Here is a 12,413-nt window from a genome sequence, read left to right on the forward strand (position 1 = left end):
CAGAACAGACACCTGGCATGGCGTAATGGCGGTGGAGCTGGCCAGAGCCTTAGCAGGCTCACAGCAAGACGCCTCCACCTTGGAGAATTTGAATTTCAAGGCAGAAGTTACAGAGTTGGGAAGGGGGAGACAGGGCTACTGGGCACTCAGAGTCTCCACATCCCTGCCCTGCCTCAAGGAATTTTGTATGCCCATTACCTGGCAGGCGGGGGGTGGGGGGGAGTGTGGGACTCCAAATCCAAGAGTTTCTAGAACCTTGATGGAACCAAGTTGGCCACATGGAGTTCAAATTTGGGGTCAAATTTGATTGCATGAGGCTTAAGATTAGGCTCAAACTTGAGCAGCTTTCCTGAAGCATTTTAGACTGTCCCCCACTTGATGAGTGACCAGCAGAGCTGAACTAGAGGTAACCCACCTCGTCCCAGTGGGGCTCTGTTCAGTTGACTTCAAAATGGAGTCAACTGTGAGGAAAGAATCAGCAATGGAGTCATCACCCACAAATGCTGATTCCCTTCATCTACCTACCCTGTGACTAATGGTCCCGGGGAGTGGGGTTCAGAACTTGGTGCCAAGATTTTTCTTTTTCTTTTTTTTCTTTTTGTGGCTCTGAAGCCTCGGCCCTGTGACCTTAGGGAAAATCGGATCCGAGCCCCTGGTTAAATGATCACTCACCCTGGTTGGAAGTTCAAATCTGTCCTTATTGTGGTGGACAGAAGTTGGGAACTCGGTCAGGAGAGGTTACCTCAGTGTTCCTCTGGGTTGACTTAGGATAGCAAAATAGATCCCGGGCACAGCTTGGACCCCCCAGAAATGGAGTAAATCCACCAGGGAACCTATCCTGAGTTTTGATATCAATGAAAGGATATGTCCCGGACATCCCAGGGAACCATGTGGAAATAATCACAGACAGGAGAAGAAGGTTTTTTAGTGGGGCCATAGCTCCCACGGGAGAGGGAGCTTCATGGCGTCTGCACCTTAACCAGGTGGCAGCTTCTCTGTGTCTAAAGGGAAAGTAGAAGTGAGTAGGAGTGGCTCATTAGGTATTGGTGGATCTAAGAGCTAATGGGAGGAGCTGAGGACCTAAGGCTAGGGAATGCTAACATTTATGACTGACAGCAGGGAAAGAGTTACAACCAAACACGCGGAGATTGGAGAGCAGTCTGCAACCCTGAAACGTTCCAGGCTAGTTCAACCCTGGCTGCAGAAAATGTCCTCTCCCTTCTGATTCCTTATTCCTGCCCCAGGCTTCCCATGATGCTCTCCTGGCTGCTGGGACATCATGGTTTCTCCAGGTTCCTCATGTGCCTGGGTCGCTTACTGATTCTCTCCAATGGAAATAGATGACACTAATCTACCCACTAGCTGCCTGGTGGAGCATCGGTGCCCTGGTCCTGACTGCCTGAGGTCAGGAGCCTGGCCTCTAGATGTGGGTGTGTGGCTTCCTGGTCTCCCCTCAGTCTCCATTTCAGTCTCTCCTCAGTCTTCAGTTCCAAGCTCCTCATTGCCAATGCATATGGGGACAGAACAGGATGGGGGGACCTACGCCCCCCCAGTGGCCCCCAGGCTCACCTGCGTGTGGGTGTGGAAGGGCAGGTGAGGAGGTTTTGCCAGTGTCTTAAAGGCAGGCCCTACAGAGCAAGGAGTGGTTAGTGAGCTCAGCTCTGACCAGAGCAGAAACATGAGAAGAGAGGAAGAGGAAGAAATGATGGCTGCTTCTCTGGAAATTCCAGCCCAGGTCAAGTTCAGATCTTGATTCCTCTTCAAATGTCACAGGGTTGAACCTGGATGGGGGTGGAGGCCTGGATCAGGTGGTAGAGCTCAGGCTTAGAAGTGAAAGCACCAGATAGGAGTTCCAGTCCTGCTCTTAGACAAAAAAATCAAAATAGAAGGACTGTAAAATGTTGACTTCTCTACTTCTGTCTCCTTGACTGATGAGCATTTCCCATGGAATTTTTCTTCTGCTTTTCTTCTTTCCTCATCAAGCTGAATCCTTAGAGATCTTCTCCCTACTGAGGAGAAAGTCCTCCCCATTCTGTCCTCCTCCCCTCACTTCTATCTGGACAGAGTCTCTCCAGGAATTGCTCACTCACAGGACTGCAAATTGTTTCAGCAAGCAGTGAGCTATGAATACGGAACCAGCATTGCCAGGTACTGTTTGGTGTGGAACTAGGTCCTCTGACATCTGTGAAGATGGCAATGTGTGGTGGTACTTTCATCCTGCATGAGAATTTAGGTTAGTGACCTTGGAGAACAATGTGTCATGGCTCTGACTTATATTCCTTGCTCCTCAAAAAGCTGAGATCTGAGGATCATGGTTCAAAGCCAGAACAGCCAGGAAAATCTGTGAAACATTTTGTTTTTTTTCACTTGTGAGCTAGAATTCAGAGCCTGGGGCTGTCTCTTTGCTATTTTTCCCAAGCTCAGTCCTTAGAATCTTTGAGCCACAGCTGCAATGGTGGTTTTTGAGTGCGTAATTGAAGATGAGAGTCTCAGCAGGACTTTTGCCTTTGAACCTTGATCCATAGAGCTCAGCCTCCTGAGTAGCTAGGATTGCAAGCCTTGGTGCCGAGTGTGGGCAAGTTAGACTACTCTCTCTAATTAACTACCAAAGAGCAAAAGGCTGTGGCTGAAGTGGTTGAAGACTAACCTCAGAGAAAATTCCCTCTATAACTGTACGTAGGCCCTGAGTTCAAGCCCTAGAATTGTCATTCACAAAAACAAAAAAGCAAAAAGCAAAAAAGAAAACAAACAAACTGAAAAACAGCCTTAAGAAAGAAAATGGCAACTGGTGCTTAAAACAGCTGAGAAATGGAAGAGTATTAGAATATGTGTGATTTTCAGAGGCTAAATGTGAAAATTGAGACAGATAGGAACTTGTAGAATGTAACAGTCAGGTTTGGCTTGATTCCTGCCTAAAATTGCTTATTAATGAGTGGATTCAGTTGACTGAGCTCTTTCTATTTCTTCTGTCTCTACTGTCAGGACAATGACAATGTTGGCTGACAATTACTTCATTCACTGGGATAATGAGTCTGGTCCAAATGCCATCATCATAGATAGTTATGGTTATTTTTCTCTTTGCCACCAATAACGAGTAGGCAGACGGCTTCTGGAGTATGTGCGTTAACCATCAATACTGAAGCACAGGTTCCCTCCTCTTCCTCTATTGTGAGGGAGGAGGGCTCTCACCTGTGCTTGATGATGTATTGCCCAGGTACATATCTGAACGTGGGTCTCAGTTCTGTAAGTTTTCACTTCATTCTCTACATGGTTGCATCTTTATATTATCAGAAAACAAAATAAAGCCACAGAGTTAATACTTCTCTACATAGTTTGTAAATCCTAAAAGGTACCATAGAGCATATCATACACCTGAAATAATAGCATTCATTTTCATTTTATCATTGTTCTTTTCTCTACAATGTAGTTTAATATAATTTAAGTTTTATTAAGTTGCTATACAAAGAATTTTCAGTTCTTTCCTGCTCAGGCTGGATTTTAACCAGGATCCTAAAGCCTTCTGAGTAGTTAACAGTTATGAGCTTGTTGAATATTCCTGCTTTCTTTAATGACTGACTCATCATTCAACAATGTGTTGTTCACTCTCACTGTGTTTGAATATTTTGTGTCCTTTCTTTAAACTTGAGTTTTAATCCATTCTGATTTTATAGACTACAGAGAGTATTTCAGTGTCTTATATGTACTTACCTTTACTTTATGTACAAGACTAAGACCTTATTTTCGAGAAAGTTTTAGGAGCTGCTGACAGAAATGTTATGTGTGGTTGGTGAATAAAATATTCTGCAGAAAACATTGTGCAGGACCACCCAAGATTGTAGAAGATGCTATACAGTCCAGAAACTCTTTACAACATGTACCACTGGGGAAATTGACCAAACTTGACTTTTTGCTCAGGAAAAAGATGTATGCTTTTCACCTGGAACACTGACATTATTGGAGACATTTTTTCTTTTAATCAATCTTAGGACTTGAACTTATGGCCTGGACACTGTCCCCGTGTTCTTTCACTCAAGGTTAGTGTCTACCAATTTGAGCCACACTTCTACTTCTGGTTGCCTGGTTATTTATTGGAAAAGACTCTAAAGCACTTTAGTGCCTGGACTTCTTTGAGCCCATCCATTGATTCAAAGGTTCAGAGAAGTTAGGTAGGATAACAGGGGTAAGGATAACAGGGGAAGTGCCTAGCTACTAGAGACCTTTTAAAATGTACCATGTATATCCAAATTAAAGATCTTAAGAAGAAACAAAATCTAAAGTTGGATAATATTTAGTTCATTGTTGTACATTGGACATGTGAGGTATATTATATATACATGTGCATGTATAAATATATCTCTATATATAACATATATGTATACAAGCACATTTCTGGATAGAAGATTCCTTGTCAGAACGATACATAGCTCATCCTGTATGACATAAATGTAGCAATTAAAAAACACATACTTATGGTGGTATGTTAATTTTATATCATATATACAATTTCTACTTATTTATGAATGTTATTATATATTTAGTATATTGTGCACAATGATTTTGAGAATGTGATACCGTATGTTCACATGACTAGGTTATACAGTAGGAAATTCCACTAAGTTTGAAAGTGTGTATTTAAAATCACTCACTTTGAAAATCTGTAGTAGAAGGGTGACCTTACTTCACTCAATTTCTTGAGCCAGGAATAGGAAATTTCCCATAGCAACATGCTTACATTGTTAACTTTTGTCTTTTCCTTCTTGGGGACAGTTGACATTTGAGGACGTGGCTGTGGAGTTCACGCAGGATGAGTGGCCGTGCCTGACCCCAGCTCAGCGGGCTCTGTACACAGAGGTCATGCTGGACAACTACAGGAACCTGCTCTCCGTGGGTGAGGATTTTGTGTCCCAATTTCTAGTTCATTTATAGAATTCCTTTGCAGAATTTTTCATATCAGGGGCAGCTTTCTTGGGTATTGGTGGCTTGTGTCTATAAGCCCAGCTACTCGAGAGACTGAGATCTGAGGATGGACCTTAAAAGCCAGTCTAAGAAGGACAGTCTATAAGACTCTTATCTGTATTGAGCCACTAAAAGCCTTCTGTGGAGCTGGGGCTCAAGTGATATAGTGCCAGCCTTGAGCACAAAAGCACAGGGACACTTACCAGGCCCTGAGTTCAAGCTCCAGGACCTTCCATACGTAGAAGAAAAAAGCAAAGTAGTGCCAGCTTTATGCAAGTGCATCTCAGATAACCTCATTTTCACAAATCCATGGAAAAGGTGCACACACACACACATTTTAACCAGGCACCGGTGATTCACACTTGTAATCTTAGCTAATGAGGGAGCTAGGATCTTAAGACTGTGCCTTAAAATCTTCCTAGGTAGAAATGTTTCTGCATCTATTATCTGCCAATAACCCCATAAAACCTGGAAGTGAAGTTGTGTCACAAAGTGGTAGAGTGGCAGCCATGACTGAAGGAGCTTCTGGACAGCACCATGCAGTAAGATCAACCACACAACCAATAAAAAACAAGAAAGAAAAGAAAAGCACATTTTCATAACTTCAAATCCTGTACATGGCACTTTTGGTTTTTGTTTGTTTTGTATTGTTTTTTTTGGGGGGGGGGTTGCCAGTTCTGGGGCTTGCGCTCAGAGCTGGAGCTTCTTTTGGCTCAAGGCTAGCACTCTACCTCTTGAGCCACAGCGCCACTTCCAGCTTTTCCTATATAGGTGGTGCTGAGGAAACCAACCCAGTGCTTCATGTATGTGAGGCAATCACTTTACCACTAGGCCATATCCCCAGTCCCTCCTTCCACTTTTGAAGGAAATGAATGTGTCATTTTATTTTTGAGTGTGTGTATGTGTGCATGTGGTATACATGTATGTGTATATACATATATACATGTAAATGGATATATATATTTGTGTACATGTGTTTGTGTTTTATCAGAAATTTACTTTAGAGTTTTGCTACTTAATTAGAGAAGTCAATTTATACACTTTTCTCCCCCGATGACTTTCACCTCTGATCCTTCAGTTCTCAATCTACTGAGAAAGGAAGCTTACAGGCATGAGCCACTGGCACCCAGCTTGCGTGCCCATCAGAGCTGAGTGGAAATGCCAGCCATTCAGTGACACAGGACATTGCGTCCACAGCTCTGCAGCTCGAGATCACCCCGCACATTTGACTCTCTGGCAGCTGGATGCTGAAAATAGGAGTCCACAGGCAAATGGGTCCTGGGCACCACAAATGCCCCATCTGGAACTACACACCAGGCACATAGTAGATGGCCATATTGTTTCATATTCTCCAGAACATCTGCCTTTCAACTTTTTCATTGTCCAGGTCTTAATGTCTCTAAACCAGACCTCATCACCTGTCTGGAGAAAGGAAAAGAGCCCTGGAGAGGGAGGAAAAAGGAACCATCAGGAAAAACTAGAGGTAAGTAGAAATGAACTAAACTGCAGCCCCAGAACACACGTCCAAAGGGAAGGAAGACAGGAAGCAGAAAATGGGATTGCAATATTTTTCTACACTGGAAATTCTGTTGTTGTTGGGTTTTTTTTCCTGCCAGGCCTGGGGCTTGAACTCAGAGCCAGTGTCCAGTCCTTGAGCCTCTTTTGCTCAAGTCTAGTGCTCCTTCTCCTGAGCCGCAGCTCCCCTTCTGGTTTCAGGTGGGTTTTTGGACAAAAAGAGTCTCACCAACTTTTATCCTCGGGAATACTTTCACCTGCAATCCTCAGACCTCAGCCTCCTGAGTAGCTAGGATGACAGGCTTGAGTTATAAGTTTCTTTTACTTCCTTTCTCAGATGAGCAGTCTGCAGACACACAGTAGCCATGCGATGCATGTGGAAGAACCTACAGGAAATTCTCTGTCCTTATGCTGCACCCAAGAATCCACAGTAAAAAGCAACCATATGAATGTAGGGAATGCCAGAAAACCTTTTGCCATAAATTTGTGTTCCAGAAGCATCAGCGAATCCACTCAGGAGAGAAACCTTTCAAGTGTCAGCACTGTGACCAGTGCTTTGAGCATCCGTCCAGTTATAGAAGACATTTCCGAATTCATATGGGAGAGAGACCCTACTGGTGCCAAGCATGTGGCAAATCCTTTACATGGAATTCAGTTCTTCAAACACACAAAAGAATCCATGCTGGAGAAAAACCCTACTAGTGTAAAAATTGTGACAGTCATTTAGACATGTCTCCAGGCTGAAGGAACACGAGAGAACACACATGGGAGAGAGGCCCTACCCATGTCTTGTATGTGTCAAAACCTTTGGTTGATGTTTAAATCTAAAAAGACACCAACTGACCCACACAGGAGAAAAATATCACAGATGCAATGCATGTGACAAATCCTTCACGCTGTGTGGGAATCTGATCATCCACCAGCGAATCCACACTGGAGAGAGACTTTACCAGTATCCCGACTGTGACAAATCCTTTAGACAAATGTCAGCAGCTAAGAAACACCAGAGAATCCACACCGGGGAGAAACCTTATGAGTGCAAAGTGTGCGGCAAGACCTTCTGGGATCTCTACAAATTAAAAGCACATGGGCGAACACACACGGAAGAGAAATCCTACACACGTGGTCAGTGCCACAAATCCTTCAAATACAACTCCAGCCTCAGAGGTCACCAGAGAAGCCACACTGGGGACAAACCCTACAAGTGCCGTTCCTGTGTCAAATCTATTTGGGAATCAAAGCTGAGGACACATGAGAAAATCCACATGCCACAGGAAACCTAAAATTCAAGGAATGAGAAATGGCCTTTCCACACTACTCAAGCCAGAAGGAACACAGAGAAAGGCACATTGGAAGAAAACTACACACATTGAGAATTCATACAAGCCTCTGCCTCGGCCCGGGCATTAGAATCCAGCACAGAAACTAGGAAGGAGACAAGACAGAAAGGAAGGAGATGGATGACATCACTTGACCACTGCTCCAGTTGGTGAAAACACAAGAATCCGTACATGAAGCTCCAGTATGAATGTCAGTATGGATTGGCAGACATGAGATTCTGGGTTTGAACTTGAGGAAAGCAAGAGAAAAGGGGGAGCCTCAGATTTGGGAGGGTCATGGCTCCAGTGGTAGAATGTTTGCCTAGAAAGTTTGAGTCCTTATTTCAAAAGCAACCCTACAAAAAGCTCAGATTTGGCCAGGCCCGGTGGCTCACACTTGGAATCCCAGCTCCTCAGAAATCTGAGGTCTGAGGATCCCTGTTTGAAGACAGGCAGGGCAGGAAGGTCCAGGACACTCTAATCTCCAATTAATCATGAATAAAAGAAACCAGAAGTACAGCAATGGCTCAAGTGGTGGAACTCCATCCTTGAGCAAAAGAAGTTCAAGAATAGTGCACACACTCTGAAATGAAGAAGTGATGGAAATGGTCAATGCTTAAGTAAGGAGGAAAAAGTAGGTGGCCAAGGAAGAATTGATGCATATTTCAAGTAGGACACTTTAGAATGCTCAATAATATTTGTTGTGGGATAATAAATAAACAATTTTAATCATCAGTAAACAGTGGAAAACCTTCTATTTCAAAGAGTGTAAGGATATTACAAACCTGCAGTTCCTAATGTAAATCTGAGGGCACTTAGTTCTAGGTTCAAGTGGTAAGAAGGATTAATGAATAAGTTTAATCAGGTGCAATGGTTAGGACTTTTGTAAATGTATAATCTGTGTTTTTATCTGTACACACCAAATGTACAGATGCTCAACTTGTTGTAATTCATTTTATTATTTAACTCTCTTTACTGGGGATTGGCTTTTAAATTTTGAAGTCTGAATGTCAATAAATGAATTGGGGGCTGGGGATATAGCCTAGTGGCAAGAGTGCCTGCCTCCGATACACGAGGCCCTAGGTTCGATTCCCCAGCACCACATATACAGAAAACGGCCAGAAGCGGCGCTGTGGCTCAAGTGGCAGAGTGCTAGCCTTGAGCTGGAAGAAGCCAGGGACAGTGCTCAGGCCCTGAGTCCAAGGCCCAGGACTGGCCAAAAAATAAAAAAATAAAAATAAATAAATGAATTGGGTACCTAGCACTCAAATCTCACTTTTTCTCATTTCACACAATGTTAGGGAACAAAGAGGAATCCAAAGTCTACCCCTAGTATCATCCCTCCCCCTACAAACTGAGTGTTCCCCATAGTGAAGGCCTCTACACTTGTGGTTCTGGGCTGGAAGACGTGAGTCTGAGGTAGGCAGAAATTCTCCACATCAGAATGAGAATCTCCATGGACAAACAAACCCAACTCCAGGCCTGCAGGCCTGGGCTCTGGGGTCAGGTGAGGCCCAGCAGTGCTGCTCTGGCTCTGCAGACTCCATCCTAGCTAATGAAGAGGCTGAGATCTAAAGACTTGGTTTAAAGCCTGCCTAGACAGAAAAGTTGGTCTCCCTATTATCTCCAAATAACCCCATGAAAGGTGGAAGTGCAGTTTTGACTCAAAGAGGTAGAGTGCTAACTTTCATTGAAACAGCTTGGGGAGAGAACACAGTCCTGGAAATCAACCACAAAACCAATAAAAAGGAAGAAATAAAAGAAAATAACACTTGTATAACTTCTGATCCTGTATATTTTACTCAGGGTTTTTTGTTTGTTTGTTTGTTTGTTTCTTTTTTTTTTTTTTTTTGCCAGTCCTCAGGCTTAGACTCCCAGCATGAGCATTGTTCCTAGCTTCTTCTTGCTCTGGGCTATCACTTTACCAGTTAAGCCACAGTGCCCCTTATACCTTTTTCTATGTATGTGGTGCTGAGGAATTAACCCCAGGGTTTCATGTATGGGATGCAATCACTGTAATACTGGGCCATAACCAACGACATACCTTCCACTTTGGAAGGTAAATGAATGCTACAATTTATTTTGGCGTGTGTGTGTGTGTGTGTGTCTGTGTGTGTTTGTCCTTATATATGTATGTGCCTTGCACTCTCAGTAGATTTGCTTTCTTGTGGATGTTCTCAATCCACTGAGAAGGGAAGCTTACAGGCATGAGACACTGGCACCCAGCTTGCATGCCCATCAGAGATGAGTGGGAATGCCAGCCATTCAGTGACACAGAACACTGTGTCCCACAGCTCAGCAGCTCCAGGTCACCCTGCACATTTGACTCACTGGCAGCAGGACGCTGAAAACTGCGGGTGGAAAATGCACATGGGACCTGCTTGTCACAAATGCCTCTTCTGTGGGGCTGGGAATATGGCCTAGTGGCAAGAGTGCTTGCATCTATACATGAAGCACAGGGTTCGGTTCCGCAGCACCACATATATAGAGAACGGCCAGAAGTGGTGCTGTGGCTCAAGTGGCAGAGTGCTAGCCTTGAGCAAAAGGAAGCCAGGGAAAGTGCTCAGGCCCTGAGTCCGAGGCCCAGGACTGGCAAAACAAACAAACAGAAAAAAAAATTACCCTTCTGTAGCTACACTCCAGGGGCATACGCAGGGCCATATTCTCTTGGGTACTCTGGTGCAAACACGTTCCTACTTTTTCAATGCCCAGGTCATTTTTTTTGCAAGTATTGCTTTTGTAGTTGTTTGTATTTTTTTTACCCTATATACCACTGTTTACCAGTATGCATGGTTTCCAATATACTCAGATAAGATACAGAGATAGTATAGGTACAACGACAGGAAGGAGATACAAGACGATCATCAATAATAGAAGCTACAGTTACACATAGCACGTTGACAGTAGTTACAACAGTGATATAACAATCGTTTCCATAACATGGAGTTCATTTCACTCAGCATCATCTTATGTGTTCATAAGTGTATAGCTATTGAGCTCTTGTGATCCTCTGCTGTGACTAGCCTAAATCTGTGCTAATTATTCCCTATAAGGGAGACCATGGAGTCCATGTTTCTTTGCGTCTGGCTCACTTCACTTAGTGTAATTTTTTCCAAGTCCTTCCATTTCCTTACAAATGGGGCATTCTTTCTGATAGAGGCATAAAATTCCATTGTGTATATGTACCACATTTTCCTGACCCATTCGTCTACTGAGGTCAATGCTCAGGTCTTAATGTCTCTAAACCTCATCACCTGTCTGGAGCAAGGAAAAGAGATCTAGAGAAAAAAGAGAAAGCAACCATCAGGAAAAACTATAGGTAAGTGGAAATGAACTGAACAGCAACCCCAGAACACATGTCCAAAGGGAAATTTGACAGGAAGCAGAAATTGGGATTGCAAATTTTTCCAAACTAGAAATGTCTGTTGTTGGTTTTTTTCTTGGCCAGGCCTGGGAAGTGATCACAGGGCCAGTGTCCAGTCCTTGAGCCTCTTGTGCTCAAGGCTAGTTCTCTAGCTCCTGAACCACAGCTCCCCTTCTCCTTTTCAGTGGGTTAATGGACACAAGGAACCTTGCAGACTTTCATCATCGGGCTGACTTTCAACCCTAATCCTCAGATCTCAGCCTCCTGACAGGTTAGAATGATAAGTGTGAGCTATAAGTTTCTTTTTCTTGCTTTCTCAGATGAGCAGTCTGCAGACACACAGTACCCAGAGAAGGCATGTAGGAGAACATTCAAGAAATTCTCTGCCCTCACTCTGCACCAGAGAATCCACTGTGAAAAGCAACCCTATGAATGTGAGGAGTGTGGGAAAACTTTTTGCCAGAACTCTGTGTTCCGGAAGCATCAGCAAATCTACACTTTTCGAGTGTCTGCAGTGTGGCAAGTGTTTTAAGTATCTGTTCAGTAATAGGAGACATTTCAGATGTCACCTGAGAGAGAATCCCTACCAGTGACCTGTGTGTGGCAAATCCTTTAGATGGAATTCAGTTCTTCAGACACACAAGAGAATCCATGCTGTAGAGAAAACCTACCAGTCCACAGATTGTGGAAGGTAATTTAGACATGTCTCCAGGCTGAAGGAACATTAGAGAACACACATGGGAGATAAGCCATACCCATGTCTTGTCTGTGGCAAAGCCTTTCAACAATGTTAACATCTTAAAATCCATCAACTGCTCCACACAGGAGAAAAACCCCACAGATACAATGTATATGACAATTCCTTCATGCAGCTTGGGGATATGATCATCTACTAGCGAATCCACACTGGAGAGAGACCTTACCAGTGTCCTCACTGTGACAAAGCCTTTAAACTTATGTCAACATCTAGGCAACACCAGAGAATCCACACCAAGGAGAGAACTTATGAGTGCAAAGTGTGTGGCAAGACCTTCCTGTCTGTCTACAGCCTGAAAGAACATGGGAAGACACACATGGGAGAGAACCCCTACACATGTGAACAGTGCTACAAGTCCTTCACATCCAGTTCCACCCTTAGGATACACTAGAGAAACCACATCGAGAGAAAGCTCATGAGTGTAAACACTGGTAAGACCTTCTGGTATATCTCCAACCTCAAAGAACATGGGAGGACACACACAGGAGAGAAACCCAACACA

General features: G+C 43.8%; 1 protein-coding gene across 1 annotated transcript in view; it reads left to right on the forward strand.

The window, feature by feature from the left end:
• LOC125368123 (zinc finger protein 239-like) overlaps nt 1-12,413 on the forward strand; it is a 128,297-nt gene that overhangs the window by 102,335 nt on the left and 13,549 nt on the right. The window contains exon 3 of the mRNA XM_048368979.1: nt 6,344-6,439. Within this exon, the coding sequence (XP_048224936.1) occupies nt 6,344-6,439 (96 nt within the window). The remainder of the gene's footprint in view (nt 1-6,343; nt 6,440-12,413) is intronic.

The sequence above is a fragment of the Perognathus longimembris genome, chromosome 20 (genome assembly GCF_023159225.1).
Source record: "Perognathus longimembris pacificus isolate PPM17 chromosome 20, ASM2315922v1, whole genome shotgun sequence".
In the NCBI taxonomy this organism is placed as follows: Eukaryota; Metazoa; Chordata; class Mammalia; order Rodentia; family Heteromyidae; genus Perognathus; species Perognathus longimembris.